The following is a 16,619-nucleotide window of genomic DNA, read 5'->3' on the forward strand; positions in this document are numbered from 1 at the left end:
GTAGTAGCCTTGTACTAGCTAAGTAAACTTGTACTGATTTGCATTAAAAAGGCATCGCCTAGTATGATCCATCTAAAGCAAATGTCTACTATTTCAAGAAGTATGTATACTGCTATCATATACCTTCTTAAAACCTGGTTTCTCGGGCTTTAACCTCTTTGAGCCACTGACCTGGAACAAGTATTCGTTGAAATCATGAATCCTGATGTGTATATTTTATTTTGGGTCAATGAATTAGAAAGTCCTGTAGTTTTGGCTCAGCAGGACCACTAGACATCTTGCATCTTCAGATGGTCAGCAGTGACAGACTGCGTAAATTAAAAGTGGTTGTAAAAATAAAAAAATGGTGCCACGCCCCCTCACCTTTGATTGGCTGACATTAGGAGGAAGCTCATGCTAAGCCGAGCGAGTGTGAATGCACTGATGGAGAAATCCAATGACATTGGGACTCCACCTCCAGTCTGTGGGCTCATAGATGCACCCACAGACTGGAGTTTTTCGAGGGCTGTGACAGGCGTAGGGATGAGAAAACTGAGGTAAAACGAATGCACTTTGGATTTGTATTACAAAAGCTAAAACATGGTGCATGTCTTTGCTAATTGCTGCACATTAGGTTTACAACTGCTTTAACTATTTTATTGTATGGTGCAGTATGTACTTCTCAGAAAAGTTTTAGGTTAGTAATGGAATAAATCCTTTCTTTGTTTTTAGATATACTGTAAATAGGAATATTTAGTGATAAGTTACCCTAAGTTATTGCTGTTATGTAGTGTCTACTGTTTGAACCTCATTTACTTTTTATATGTTTTTTTTTTTTTTTTTTGTGTGTGAAAGGAGTCTTGGAGTTCATTTTTCAAAAGTGAGATCTTTAACTCTGGACACCTGGGAGCCTGAGCTTCTAAAGGTAATAAACATTGTTGCCATAGATACTAATTTATATACTGTAGCTTATGAGGTTGGAACCTTGACTTTGTATGGGATACACTGCACATACAACTACCACACAAACACGTGCCTGGTACACATGCCAAGTTTTTTTCCGCTCAACCTAGCAGGCTGAATGAAAAAAAAAATCTGAGGAGCTTGCTGTACTAACAATGTAATGTTAGTAAAGCGATCTCCCCTCTGAGCTATTGTGCTGTGATTGGGGGGGACCCCCCACCCGTCGGAACACACCGGTCAGCGCTCACAGCCATTGGCTGAGAGCGCTGATCATATCCTAATTGGCTGCTGGTTTTCCAGCATGCTGGTGCGACAGAAGCCGGTCGTGAGCTTCTGTCAGACAAGGACCTGTACACACGGGCTGAATATCGGCGCCGGTTTCTACTGTACCGGATGATTTTAGCAGATATTCGGCCTGTGTGTTCGGGGCATAACTCTCTCTAAGGTCAGTATGAAAACGAATTAACATACTGCTTTGACGCCATTCTGGAAATTTCCCCACGCTGCTGTCTGCCTGTCGTTTGGCAGAAAAGGAGATGATTTCTCTCTAATGATGACACAAACCACAATAAATACACCACCTATGTATAGCGGAGAAGGGCTTGAACGTCTGCCTCTGGTTCCCCATCTTTCTACCCACTGGAATGATTCTTTCTCACTTCCTGTCACTCTGCAGTAAGGGGAAAATGGCAACAATAGAAGACACACACCACTCCAGGACCACAGTGGACCTTGCAGTAAAATTCCCCTCCCCTTTAAAATTCCCTTTAATTAGTAGGTGTAAAATCTATCTATAAAAAAAAAAAAAAATGAATACATTTGATGTATTACACTTTTAGCTCCAGCAGACTGAGAGTGATTGTTGTTGGGCTGGTTATCACTGCACTTAACCCTATACACACGAAGGTAGCTGCCACCACATATGTTAATGGAAACAAGAACTGTCCACAACATCTGATGTTGCAATTCTGTGAGACGCACTGCCATGGCTAGACAGAATTGTAACAGATTTTTAAAGACGGTAGCCCTCACAACTAACTAACCTTTTCGCTGCCACCAACGTAGTACTTATGTCTGCAGCAGCCCACTCTGTGTAAATGCATGTAAATGTCACAAGCTAACGGTCGGCTTTCAGTTGTAAGCGGTCCGGTGGATCATTTCTTTGGACCCCTGGAACGGGCACTTATCCATGTCCTTCCAGCCTCCCTTGTTTCTGAGCTCCACCCCCATGTAGTACATTAACATTCAAACATAAACACATGATTGAGCTCCACATGTTACTGTGCATACAGAAGCGCCATCATTTCAGCTAACTCTAAACTAATGATCTATAAAAAGGCTTTTAAAGCATTGCCTATGAAAAATTTTGTGCACTCAAGTTTGTTACTACTTCTCAGGCGCACACAGTTTTAAGACTTGACATGTTTGGTATCTATTTACTCGTTCAACCTCATCTTTTTGGTTTTACCAAAATTATAATTTATTGCGTTTGTGTGCACTCAAATTAACTTTAGTGTTTTCTTTTTTTTTTTCTGGAAATGTGCGTTTGATACAGCATTTCACTAATATTTAGTGACCTAAAAAATTGCAACTATCACCATTTTATTCTTTGGGTTGTTGTTTGGGGGGCTTTAACTAATCTTCAAACCTATTATCTGCATTTTTACAGGTGTGCAACAAAATATCTAACCACTTGCTTCCCAAGCCTATTCTGACACTTCTCTCTTACATGTAAATATTATTATTTTATTGCTATAAAATTACTTGGAACCCTAAAAAATTTTGTTTTTAAGCAGGGGCCCTAGAGAATAAAATGGCGAGTGTTGAAGTTTTTTATGTCGCATGGTATTTGTGCAGCGTTTTTTCAATGCAAATGTTTTGGACAAATTTTACTTTATTATACCCATTTGTTTGGTAAAATATAAAAGATGAAGTCACGCTGAGTAAACAGATACCTAGCATGTCATGCTTTAAAATTGTGTACAGCCCCAGACTACAGTACCTAAAAATCTCTATAGATGACGCTTTAAATGCTTTTACAGGTTACCAGTTTAGAGTTACACAGGAGGCATGGGGCTAGAATTAATGCGCTTGCTCGGACGTTTCCCATGATACCTCACGTGTGGTGTGATCGCCGTTAATGTATGCATGTGGGACCGACGCATACGTTTCTTGTTATTCATAAGCATGGGAGGATGGCAACATTATTATTTGATTTGATTTTATTATTTTTTTTTGTACACGGTCTCTTTAAAAATGTATTTTACTGATCACTTTTATTGCTGTCACAAGAAATGTAAACATCCCTTGTGACAACAATCAGCTGTGACAGGTCCTCTTTAGTGAGACATCTGGGGTCCACCAGATCAGACCAAGATCAGTCTTGGGGGAGGGGGGGGGGGGCGACCCCATCCATTAACTGTAAGACCAATCCAGCAGCTAATTAGCAGCTAGGATGGCTTTTACATATAAGGGAATCGCCATTTGGAGAAAAAAAAAAAATGGGATGATGCCTGCTAGCTGCAGGTATCATTCCGGTACAACCACTTCTACCAGATGACGTCCTCTTGGAAGGAAGCAGTTAAAGGATCTGAGGGGGGTGTTGAAGAGTCCTTTTTGACTCCCACATAAACATCACATTTAAATCTGACTGTTTTGTTACTAGCTTAAATTGGTTGTGTCCCCCCTCACCCCCCTTATACTTGCGTGAACCCAATCCTGATTCAGCACTTTGCAAGAGAGCAGCGGATCTCCTGGCTCTGTCCCTTCTCGCTGCACAGATTGATAGCAGCGGAGCCATCTGAACGAAGGAGGAGGTGGCAGGGCCGAACCAACCTGTCTGTGTCAATAGACGCAGACAATGTGGCTCAGGAGCGAGCTCGCACAAGTTCCTCTATAGGAAGCAGCTTCCTTTTGGGGGCACTCCCAGAAGAGGAGGAGCCCAGAGCACCGGGGGGGGGGGACCCGAGAAGAGGAGGACCTGGACTGCTCTGTGCAATACTTATTTTTTTCCCCTTTGTTTGCCATTATTCAAATGTTTCTCTTGCTCTCTGTAGGATACGAAGGCTGAGATCTTTTACATTTCATTTTTATCAAGTTAGACTTGATAAGGATGCTGATGATTTTGGTTGGATAAGAATCAGCATCTTGAGTAAGCAAAGGAGCAATAATGCAGTTAATGAAACTGCTGCATGGTCCCCAACATATGTCTTATAGTTATTTGTTTCTGTATTTTTCAAATAGCTGATGTGTGAACTTGGGAACGATGTTATCAATAGTATATATGAAGCACAAGTGGACAAAATAGGTGTCAAAAAGCCTCAGAATGGATGTACGAGGTATGTGTCTTTGTGTGTTTTTATGCTTTCTTATTAATATAGTGTGAAGATGTTCCCAATTAAATTTGTTTTGAAAAAAATGCATAAAACTACTATATAATTTATTTTTAATTAGTCTGGAAATAATGAAATAATGCATATTAATGATCCTTTTTTAAATGACTTTTACCAGCCAGCAGGTGACACTATAGGTTTATTCCCACTTTTGTGCCAAGTATTTACTGCTTTGTTGTAAATAGTCCATGTTAGGCTTCACACTAGTGTGCAATGGTTTAGAGACAGTGCAGGTGTAGTATTTTACCGGCAGTTTTTACCACGGTCCCATTACCTTTAGGATGCACGTTAGGTTGCATTTTCTTAAAGCACACCTAAAGTCTTGCATACTGCATTGTCTGTCTTTGCATATTTGCGCAGCAGTGTGAAGCCGTTCTTAAGGAATAGATTGTGGTAACAAGAGCCCAGCTGAAAGAACCATTTCACTGGTAAATAAACTTCGGTCCAGCATTTTACCTATTTTCTGCTCCTGTTAAATACAGATCATGTAAAAAGCAGAATTGTTTTTTTTTTTTTATCCCCCTGTGCTATTTCTTATTGTTTGTTTACGATGTACTCCACGTTTCCTTTCGGTGATAGCCATGTGATTTAGCTGATTATGGTCAAATTAGGGGATATTAGTTTAAGTAATATGTTTAGCAAATTATCATAGACAATTTGTTTAATTTTTGAAATAACCTGATGGGATCGTAGTGAGAAAACTGTTCTCTGACAGCACACATTTACAAAAGCATTATTTTTGTACTGAAAGACAGGAGAAAGAAGCATACATCAAAGCCAAGTATGTTGAAAAGCGGTTTGTGGATCATAGTCGCGAATCAGCATTAGTAGCAAGAAAGAAAAACTTATCAGAGAAAAGGAATGACAACCGCCTTAGTTCAACTGACAAAAGTCTAGGAGCAGAAGAAAACACTAGAACATCCACCAAACTATTAGGTAACTACAAATACCCCATGGTACTTCAGGTACACCTAATTTGATAGTGAAACTGAATATCCATCATTATGAATTCTTTGTATGCAAATTTTTGTAAATGCTTACGCTTATGCTTTATGAACACCTCAGTATTCAGTAAATACACCTATTACTGCCTGAACAACATGGTTCTACTACCATGCATGGTAGCCTTCTAATGATATGAAGAGCATTTTGTGTCTGTCTTTTATATCTGAATAAAAAAGTCAGCACAGATGTCACTGTCATTGACTGGCAGGATTTTTGACACCGGTCTAGGTCCTCTGATCCTCTGTATAAAACCTGAAGGTCCTCAAAACTCAAAAATGCTCTGCAATGCAAATGGCAAACCAGTTTCATGGTTTGCTGGCCTCAGACTGTCCTTTAGCACTTCATACACCTTCCTGTTGTCTTATAAGACCAACTTTAACAGTGATGAGTGAACAGCAAGGAGCACAGTATGGGGAGGTTTGCTTTATTTTTAACTGATTTTCTGGAGTGATCAGCTAGCCCTGTGTCTAAAATGCCAGGAGTTATATACAGTATGTGTATGCTTTCTGCACAGTACTGCATTCACGTGATCACGAGAGCACAAACTGCTAAAATTAGGCGCTACCTGCATGGATTCAGTTAGGCTCCACCAATTCCTTCATCTTATGTCACGCTAAACATGTAATTGTAAAAAGCAGAATACACGTCTGCCTTCTTTTCAGCCCTAGTTTGCAGATGTGAATTCTGTATTGTAGCTAAACTTATGCAGGGGCTCCTTCTTTCTAGCGTTTTGTGTTCTCCGGTGAATTGAGCAAAACAAATGGTTTTCTAGTTCAGAGTCCCTGTCTTCTGTAGTTATAGTGCAAATACAAACATAAACCATGCAGTCTTTACGCTGGCCTGGCTCTGATGACACCTGTTTGGGAAAATGTAGGGTAGAAAAATGCAAAGGTGGGAGATAATATTTGCAAAGTTGCTTGTTGTCTCTGGATATATTCAAGAAACACTGTGCTTTGGGGGGGGGGGGGGGGGGGGGTTGGGGGACTGCCATAATTGAAAGGATTGTGGTTAGTAACTCAAAAAGTACTGAAGACATTGGATCAGCTGACACTAAATGAATAATTATGTTTGTAGCTTGCTTACTTTCTCAATAAAGTCCAAAAAAAAAAAAAGGAAAGGTTTTCCTTTAATTATGTGTTCACAGGTTGCTGTATATCCCAAGGCAGCTTTCCAAGAGAACGTTTATAGATGCTGATACCTAAATTATTTAATATAAATTATTTATTCTTTGAGTCTACACATATATACAGATGTACATATAACTAACAGCGCCTTAACTTTTGTTCATTTCAGCTTTCCAAGAGAGCATTGTGTTGTGTTCACTATGCATTGTCCATTAGACTTGTGTAGAATTTGAGTATGGCCAGCGCATTGGTTGCCTGTAGTCACACAGCCTCTAAGTACTGAATAGAATCGAATATAAAGGCCATGGTCAGCCATTGGCTGTCTAAAAGTGATTGGTTTTTCATGTTTGTACATGTGCTTATGCTTGCCTGCCATTTTATTGCATACTGTACATACAGTATATACTGACAGTGTTGCTTGCAAACCTAAATCAAACCATTCTTATGTTTGCTCTTCTTTGTAAATGCAGAAGATTCCCTCAGTGTCATGGACATGTACATGTATTCTCACAGATTTGTTTGGTAAAACTGCCTGGAAACCCCTTGTACATCTTCTAGATTTTATTCTGCTAGCATTGTAGATGACTGTCCAGAGCCTGTATCTGTATATGGAGTGTCATTTTCCTTCAGACTGAATGCAGTGTTTTGCCAGCTGTCTCAACCTTAAAGGTGATAATTTTATAATTCACAAAAGATTTTAGGTTTTTCCAAAACGATACAAATGAGTCATGAACTGGAAGCAATAGTACAATTATAGGGGTACAAATGAAAAATCAAAGTAAGGCATGCTTTGTGTAAAACACAATACACAAGCCATTAATATCAGGATGAAATATGTAGAGCAGGGACATGGCTGGAATGAGAAACATGTGCTGGTCTAGCACAGTGAACCATCCAGAAACGGGAATAAAAAGAAAAAAAGGGAAGGTCCCTCAGCTCTTGCAACTACCAAGGCAAGAGGGGTGGGACGGGGTATGGAGCGATAGCTATGCTTATTAACTTGCACAGGGCTATAAGAAGATTAGGAACAGGTAAGAAAGAAAAAAAAATAAAGGAAAACTGGCCTGGGAGGAGAGAAAGGGAATAGAACGGGGAGGGAGAGGGGACCCTCCTGGGCCGACCAGGGGGGGCCTCATCACTTGTCATAGAATAAAATTCACAAAGAGAACAATCTAAATTCATCTGAGTGTTACAATCAATCCAGGGGCTCCAGATCTTTAGGTACTGGGCGTGTGTTTCTTCAAGGATAGATGTGAGCTTCTCATGTACCATAATGCCCACGAGTCTCTGTTTTTACTTCGGCAAGATTAAGAAAAGGTTGTCTCCACACTCAAGCGAGGGTTTGCCGAGCTGCTAGGAACACAAATCCCACTAGTTAACACTGGTTACTTGATAAGGACAAGATTGGTTCATGTAGCAGGGCTTCCCAAGGGTTACAGGCCAGAGAGATGTTGAGCATTAAACGTATCATGGGGTAGACTCGTGTCCAAAGCCGTAACTCCTTTGGGCAAGTCCACCAAATGTGGAGAAGTGTGGCCCATTCCCTACAGCCCCGAAAGCACATCGGGGACACTGAGGGGCTAAACAAGGTGATAATTTTTTGAAATGGTACACAACTAACAAACAATATTTCCAATGTAGCTCCATGTCGCTGCCTAATAAAAACCAGTATTGTACAATTGCTTGAGTGTTTATACTATTAATGCGATCCTTTAAGCCTAAGATACCCTAACAAAATATTGTATGATACAGTATCATTTTATTCATTTAAAAAAAAAAAATATGTTGGATATATAAACTTATTGTGATCACCTTGTGTAGGGCACACAAAATGTGTTTTTCACAGCAACCATAATATTCAAAGTAAGGGATGAAAAAAAGCTAGATAAGTAAGAGTAAAGATTCTTCTACAGAAGTCTTCTTGGGTGACTATTATGAGACTTAATTTAAGAAGTCCACCGTACAGTACTGTGGAGGAAGTAGTTCAAGACTAAGGCCGGTCAATGAATGAATCATGAATGGGCAGGCTGAATGTGCCAAGTTGATTGATCAATCAACTTTGGTACAACAAGCCTGCTGGATTTACTTGCAATTATTGCTAGTGGCTGCTATAGCCGCTAGCAGTAATCACTATCTTGTCCCGGCGGGGATGGCTATCGCCGCCCTCCTGGGAGAAAACAATGTCTCGGCCATCTGTGTTGATGGTGGAATCATGCAAATTTCTTTCCCGCAACCGTAGGTAGGTTGCACTGTTTATGGGCCTGCCTGACTAAAAAAAAAAGCTTGAACTTGTTATTGTAATTGCTGCAATTGGAATTCCCTTGTGGGAAAGGTCAGGCTTTGTAATGTCTGCAGAACAAAGTGGGCCTAGCATCAGATATATATTTTATGTTACAAGCATGCATTTTTTAACACTTGTAGGTATTACCTCACAGTGAGATCACAGTATTCCGGAGGACACTCATCTATTCTCCACTGGAGGCTGATGGCATCTTTGTTCAGAGATGGCACAATTACAGTATGTCAATCTCATGTGTTGGTGCACTCCTAGAGGATAGGAGTGTGCAGTAGTATGGTATGCCTCTTTTCTCCTCCTCTAGCAGCTATATAAAAGTTATGTAGGGACATGATGGAAGAGGTAGAGGAGCTGCCAGCACAGACAAGAATGAGATACTTACAGAGTGGATGGAGCTGTGCTAGGGAATTTGCTCCTTCTGGGGAAGTGAAATGTGTACTAGCCTTTGTGTTCTAAGCTGTGTGTGCACATAAATCACAGGAATCCTCAGAGTTGCCACAAAGTTAAAATATACAGTTTGGGTAATCACGGAGGATGGCGATTGAAGAAAAGATGCTTACTCCTGCTTGTAGCAGACTAGTTACTAATTGTCTTAGGTTTGCCCTCACTGGAAGACTTTAAGAGACTGTGATATTTTCAAAAAAGGAGCCACAATTCTTGAAAAACTAAATTGTTGTATTTTAGTAACTTGCTAGGTATTATTTTTCTGGCTTGTAGAGTTACAGATCATTATATGTTAGGAAAATTCTGAATGCTAAGTGAACCAAAAATGTATCCAGACATATTTTTTTTGATTTAGCATTGCTTTATTATGTAATCATCATGAGCATTGAAAAGAATACACTGACAGGTGCAAACCTGAACTTGTAAACAGGGTGTGGAGTACTGAAATGTGAACTTTATAATTGTATGGGAGTTAATACTCTCTCTTACAAAAGTTTGTTTTATGGAATAAAGCAAATGCAGTCAATGCTGTATGTGCAAACCTGCCCAACTAAGTTAATGCTCTGAAAAACCTATTGTGTGCATGCCTTCAAAGTTAGATCTATCAAAATCATTCATATGGCCTAAACAGACACTGTCACTGGACTGTTCTTTTCAACAAACATTTTCCCAGAAGCTTATATGTACAAGGAACGCATTTATGATATTTCAGATTTCATATATCCAAAAGCCCTGAGACTGGGAGCTGCCATGTTAAGCTCCGTACACACGCAACGATTATCGGCCGACCGATCGTCCTTCTTTTGTCCAGAGTTGTGTTTTGTTGGTTGGAATGTGCCTAGACTGCACACGAATTTTCTCGCCCAACAAAAATCTGCTTCTGAAGTGATGTCATGTGTTGGTTTGCTTTCTTTGTGTTCTTTCTTATCTGAGCATGCCCCGTCTTGCTCATAAGATTTTCCTTGTCAAAATCTGTACTGACTGCACGAAAATCGGCCGTGTTTTGACGGCGGAAATTTTTTTTATAGCCTGCACACCAGATTTTTTTCGGCCGAAAAGTTGGAGTCGGTTGTTGGAAGCATCATACTAACAAGCCGAAAATCGGCAGATCGGACGTTGGACGAAAATTTCCTGGCAGTTTTCGGTGCGCGTGTACGGGGCTTTAGATGTGATATCAGCAGACTCCGCTATCTCTCAAGTGACACTCTATCTATAGTATTCCTTTTCTCTGCTCCCCTAGCAGTTATATAAGAGGTTCTACAGGGAGAAGAGGGGAGAGACTAATGAAGACTCTGGGCCAGCACAGACAGTAATTAGATGCTCTCAGAAGAAGGAAGGGGCAATGAACTCTTTCTGAAGAAGTAACATTTGCTATCAATTTCAGAGTTACGAAAAAAGTTGATTATGGAAAGGAATTACTCAGCCTATACACATTTGAAATACCTGTTTTTTTGTGCTCTAAATTGGTGACAGGGTCTAGTTAAGGTTTACACATTTGTTATGGAGCAATACATTTCCTTGGTTGGTGTGTACATATCTGAGCATACAGGTACATTATATATATATATATATATATATATATATATATATATATATATATATATATATATATATATATATATATATTGGTTCTTGGTGAATACAACTGCTATAGCTGTAAAAAGATCAATACCAAACTAAGACCTTCCAACCCTCCCAACTTCACTGCTTTCTGTGGATTAATGCCCAGTGTAGGCTTAGATCTGTGATCTTTGATTATTAAAACTGACACTTTCTCTTTCACCTCAGAGCTGTCTGTTTTCACTTGACCCTCTTCCTTCTTTCACTGCCTGCTCTACGCTTTGCTAACTTGCATGTTCCCAGCGGTCGCTGTTACAAGCGATGAAGCCAGACGGGAGTCTCTGTTCTGTCCTGATGAGCTAGACTCGCTCTTCTCCTACTTTGATACCTCCTCAAAGCTGCGTAGTAGTAAGTAACAAATCTTGTATGGTGTGGACTGTTTGCTGTGTTAGCTGACCATGTCCAGACTTTACCATTTGCTTCTTGCGAACCATTCTTAATGCTGAAATTACTCTTCCACTAATCAGTATGCTGGAATGTATATCTCTTAAAGCAGAGCTCCAGGCAAAAATTCTGATCTCAAGATCTCCATTATGTACCCCAATTTTACTGCATAGAAAAGTACCCCCCCCCCCCCCCCCCCCGGATCCCTAAACTCTGGTAATGACACTCACTGCTCTGATTATATTGGCTGAATACATTCACTGCAAAAATAATATGGCAGTTAAAGTTCCACTTCTCTAATCACCTCCCCTTTCCCATCTTACTGGTTGGCCAATGCGGTAGATATTAATGGAATACAAAGCTCATCTCTGTTATGTTTTTACATGTTCACAGGGTTGGAGCTATAATTGGCGTACAATACTGACTTTCCTTCTTCCAGCCTGGGTGCTGTTGTATAGAAAATTGCTTTTAATTAGGTCTATCTTTAAATGGAATGTAGGGTGGTTTTGTGTTGTCTTTCTCTACTATGGCCAAGACTAAAAAAAATAGCTGGTTAGGTAAATATTTAATGCATTGTTCCATTTTGCCTGCTTTTCGGGCTCCCCTTATCCATGTTGAAAAAAAAAAAAGTTTTTACTGACATTATTGGCTTAATCTCAAATTTTATCTCAGGGCAAGATAAAATAAAAAATGAAAAGTGCAGAAAATCTGCTGAAATGCTAAAAAGTTAGTGTGTTTTAACTTCCCATCTAGGCTGACAGATGAAATTGGGCTGCACTGAAATCCCAACCAGTGTTGTCAGACCTGCCTGCTGGATTGGATAACTTTACATTTCCCCACTTCTCTCTGTCACTCTCCACATGCATACATTTACTTTTTTTCCCCAGCAAAACAATGCTGCTTCCTTTATTCTCAAGAGCCTACTGTATGTAGAAAATGGCTCTTGGAGGATATAGTTGTGGAGTTGTGGGGTTGTACCTATGTCTAATGAGCTAACTTCCCAACAGCTGCCTCTACAGGAATTTTCCAAGGCCAGCGTTTGTCACAGGGATTATTTAAAACCTGCCTGTAGGTAGAGAATCAAGGTAAAAGAAAAAATAATGCTGGGACATTGGGGAAGTGGGGGAGGGGTGGCTGTTTATAATGGATAATGCTTGAACATACAAAAAACTCATCCCCTTCACTTCATCTAAAATGAAAACTGACACAAAACCATTTTAATTTTTATAATGTTTTAAATGAAAACATCACTGGACTGAAATTAGCCTGGGGTTCTGCTTTAATTTTTGTTCATTCTTATCTGCTCTTTTTTATATATTAAAGTGGGCTTGCTAGACACAAGGTCTTATTTTGTGAGACAAAAAGTAATGTGGAGATTTTAGTTAACTGAATCGGGTAACCAAAAAACTTGGAATCGTTCTTATTGTGCTGTAGGTTACAGGCAGTTTGCTTGTAAATTCACGTAATCATTTAATTTCATATACAAAAGGGGAATTTGCAGGTATAAGCATACATTTTGTTAATGTAAGCTATGTACTGTATGCTTTTGTAACTTGTACAGTATGATGTATATACAATGATGTGGAAAAAATAGCATTAGAAAACTTTTCCCCCCCTATATTTCACCACCTTGTATATTATGTATGTAATATTTTCCCTGAAAATTAGAAATGACAGAATTATACTGTAAAATGATAAAATAAGGGCAGTAAAATATGTCTCCCTTCCACACTGTATATTTAAAGTGCACTAGATCATTAAATATTTAAGTCATGCCTAAAAGTGGGCACTGTTGCCTTTATTGGCCAGAAAAGGCTGTCAAAATACATGTACCACTTCAACACATGCATTTTTTGCATGATCCAAGCCTTACGGACTGCAGAAGAAACATGGTGGAGAATCTTTCTGCATTTTTTTTAACAGATTAAACTGCCAGCTGAAAACATGAATTTTTTCAGGTAAAAGGAAATAAAAGTAGAAAGGGTAAAGAACATTTTTTTCACCTGGTGATCCAGCCAGTAATCTATGATTTTTAACAAACTAAGCTCTCACCTAAAAATAGGCATGCAGCAGCTCAAATCTGTACACCTGCCTTTGCTTGATGCTTTGTTGCAATGAAAATTAAAAGCCGTCTCCCGTTCGAAAATTACCCATTGAAGTGTATAGTCCTGTGCCAATTCGCCCTGCAATCATTGCATGCAGTTTCAGCACAGTGGTTTAGCCTTTTGATACTAAAACATGCAGTGAGGAGGCAAAATATTGCCTCCTCAATGGTTTTCAAACGCCCTCTGAAAAGCGTTCCATGAATCACATTTTAGAGGGCCACCAATTATAGCCACCCATGTGAATGAGCCCTTAGAGGGTGGTGCTTACAATGGTCAGGTTTTATTTATTTATGCAAAGCCCTTACCCCAATGGGGGGGAAAAAAAAACAACATGCTCTACTTGCTTAAAATGTGTTAGATGGACTTCAGCTTTAATTTGTTAGTCAAGTCCATCTAAATCTGTTGGTGCATCTAACCCTACCCTCTCTGTAGATTACCAATGCTGCTGTCCCAGGTGTCTCAGCTGCTCTTCTGTCCCGAGTGGAGACATATACAGGAATTTTGTTGCTGGCATGTAAAAATAAAAGGAAAAAAAACCCTAAAGAAAACCTATGTAAGTAAATCCTCACCTTTTTAAAATGACCCAGTCAGTTTAAAATAGAAATAGCAAAACATTTGTGTGTGTATATACAGTGAGGAAAAAATTTATTTTTATAGTTTGCCCACTTACAAAGAAATGAAGGGTCTATAATTTTTATCGTAGGTGTATTTTAAATGATAGAGACAGAAAACCAAAAATCCAGAAAAAAACACATGGTACAAATGTTTTTAAATTGAGCTGCAGTCCAGTGAGTGAAAGAATTATTTGACCCCCAAACAAAACACGACTTGGTACTTGGTGGAGAAACCCTTTTTGGCAAGCACAGAGGTCTTGTAGTTGGTGTTAAGGTTTGCACACATTTCAAGAGGTATTTTGGTCCACCCTTCTTTACAGATCTTGTCTAAATCCTTAAGGTTTCTTGCCTGTCGCCTGGCAACTCGAAGTTTCAGCTCCCTCCATAAATTTTCTATAGGATTAATGTCTAGAAACTGGCTAGGCCACTCCATGTCCTTAACGTGCTTCTTCTTGAGGCACTCCTTTGTTGCCTTGGTGGTATATTTTGGGTCATGGTCATGCTTGAAGACCCATCCATGGCCCATCTTCAGTGTTCTGGCTGAGGGAAGAAAATTCTTATCCAAGATTTTACAATACAGGGCCCTGGCCCCTCAATGCGGCAAAGTCGGCCGGTACCTTTAGCACAGAAACAGCCCCAAAGCATGATGTTTCCATCTCCGTGCTTCACTGTAGGGATGATGTTCTTAGGGTCATAGTCAGCATATTTCTTCCTCCAAACATGGCGAGTCCCCCATCCTCAATAAGGCACATGTACAGTCATGCCAATGAACATATAAATTATTAAGAGAAGGATTGGGAGTAAATGCCTTGGTCAGATGAGACCAAAATTGGGCTCTTTGGCATTATCTCGACTCACCATGATTGGAGGAAGAAAAATGCTTATTGTGACCCTAAGAGCACTATTACTACAGTCAAGCACGCAGTTGGAAACATGATGCTTTGGGGCTGTTTCTGTGCTAAAGGTACAGGCCGATTTGATCGCATTAAGGGTCCAATGGAGGGGGTAATATATTGTAAAATCGTGGATGAGAATTTTCTTCCCTCAGCTAGAACACTGAAGATGGGTCGTGAATGGGTCTTCCAGCATGACAATGATCAAAAACATACCGCCAAGTCAACAAAGGAGTGGCTCAAGAAGAAGCACATTAAGGTCATGGAGTGGCCTATTCACTCTCCAGACCTTAATCCTGTAGAAAATTTAGGAGGGAGCTGTAACTTCGAGACAGCCAAGAAACCTTAAGAATTTAGAGAGAATCTGTAAAGAAGAGTGGACCAAAATCCCTTCTGAGATGTGTGCAAACCTGGTCACCAACTACAAGAAATGTATTACCTTTGTGCTTGCCAACAAGGGTTTCTCCACCAAGTCCTAAGTCATGTTTTGCTTGGGGATCAAATACTTTTTATTACTGTACTGCAACATAATTTCTAGCATTTGTATCATGTGTTCCCCGCTGTGTGTGTGTGTGTGTGTGTGTGTGTATGTATGTGTGTGTGTGTGTGTGTATATGTATATATATATATATATATATATGTATGTATGTGTGTGTGTGTGTGTGTGTGTGTGTGTGTGTGTGTGTGTGTGTGTGTGTGTGTGTGTGTATGTATTAGTGATTTTTATTTAAGTGGTTTATAAGTGATCACATACCCTCTGTTCACAGCTGCATATGGTGCTTAGGGAGGTGGGGTAGGGGAAACCGCAGCATACTGGCCTTCCTAGTGAATGACTGTGAGGGGGGGGGGGGTTGTGTCAGGAGAAGTGTGATCATTGTAGGAGAGTAGGCTGAGTGCTCAGAAAAGTTAGAGAACTGACCGTGCTGTGCTCTCATGCCTACTGTGATCAGTTTTCCATAGGAAAGCAGAAGGACTAGCAGGAACACCAGGGATTCCACACAAAGAAAGCAATACAAAGAGAAGAGGATATTTTTTTTCATATAAGTACATGGTAGCAGGAATAAAGGTTTTAAATAAATAAAAGCTGACAATTGTTAGCACCCCTGTTAGTGTTTAATGCTTTGTCACAGCCCTCTAGCTGGTCTGGTAAAAAAATAACACTTACTTGCCAGATCACTTGGTGAAAATAAAGAAAACAATGCCTAAAAGTAAGAAAACGAATAAAACCACCATGATTAAGAATTGGCAAGCTGCAGTATATAAAATGTTTGTGTTTTGGATTTATTTTTATAAATGATTTGTACGTTTAATCGTTTATTATATGTACATTGTAGCACGAGTCCCTTAGTACAATCTGTATTTGATTTTACTAGTGAAGAGCAATGACAGCGGAATTCAGTTCAGCTCAGAGGGTAGCCGAGAGCTTCTGGCATCCACTGTGTCTTCCAACAGTTTGTATGATGCAGGTGGGTGTCTTTTACTAACAGAGAAGGTATGAAGGGATACAATCCCTTACTTTTGGTGCCTGCTGAACTAGTATTATGTGTCCATTTCCTATATTGGCTGTGTGACTAGAGTGTAGCTCATTGCTATGGCTGCCCTAACTCAGGGCTAGGTAAATGCACGGAGCCAGGTAACCAGTGCAAGTAAAACTTTCATATAATGCCTGACTCCTGATTTTATTTGTCTATACATAACTACTGACTGGCTGTCACTTCAAATGTTAATTTCATTTCTCTACTGAACTATAAACCTTTCCAATCCTAGTATTTTTTTTTCAATTTGATGATTGCTGATATC

At 39.7% G+C, this 16,619-nt stretch overlaps 1 protein-coding gene across 3 annotated transcripts in view; it reads left to right on the plus strand.

The window, feature by feature from the left end:
• The window catches only part of ACAP2 (ArfGAP with coiled-coil, ankyrin repeat and PH domains 2), a 162,291-nt gene that overhangs the window by 129,580 nt on the left and 16,092 nt on the right, over positions 1–16,619 (plus strand). For 2 of the 3 annotated variants that reach the window (XM_082249893.1, XM_082249894.1), the window contains 4 exons: positions 835–904; positions 4,186–4,280; positions 5,086–5,270; positions 16,193–16,285. In XM_082249893.1, the coding sequence (XP_082106019.1) occupies positions 835–904; positions 4,186–4,280; positions 5,086–5,270; positions 16,193–16,285 (443 nt within the window). The remainder of the gene's footprint in view (positions 1–834; positions 905–4,185; positions 4,281–5,085; positions 5,271–16,192; positions 16,286–16,619) is intronic. The other variant, XM_082249895.1, reaches the window with a different exon arrangement.

The sequence above is a fragment of the Pelophylax lessonae genome (assembly GCF_965119305.1).
Source record: "Pelophylax lessonae genome assembly, chromosome: 3".
In the NCBI taxonomy this organism is placed as follows: domain Eukaryota; kingdom Metazoa; phylum Chordata; class Amphibia; order Anura; family Ranidae; genus Pelophylax; species Pelophylax lessonae.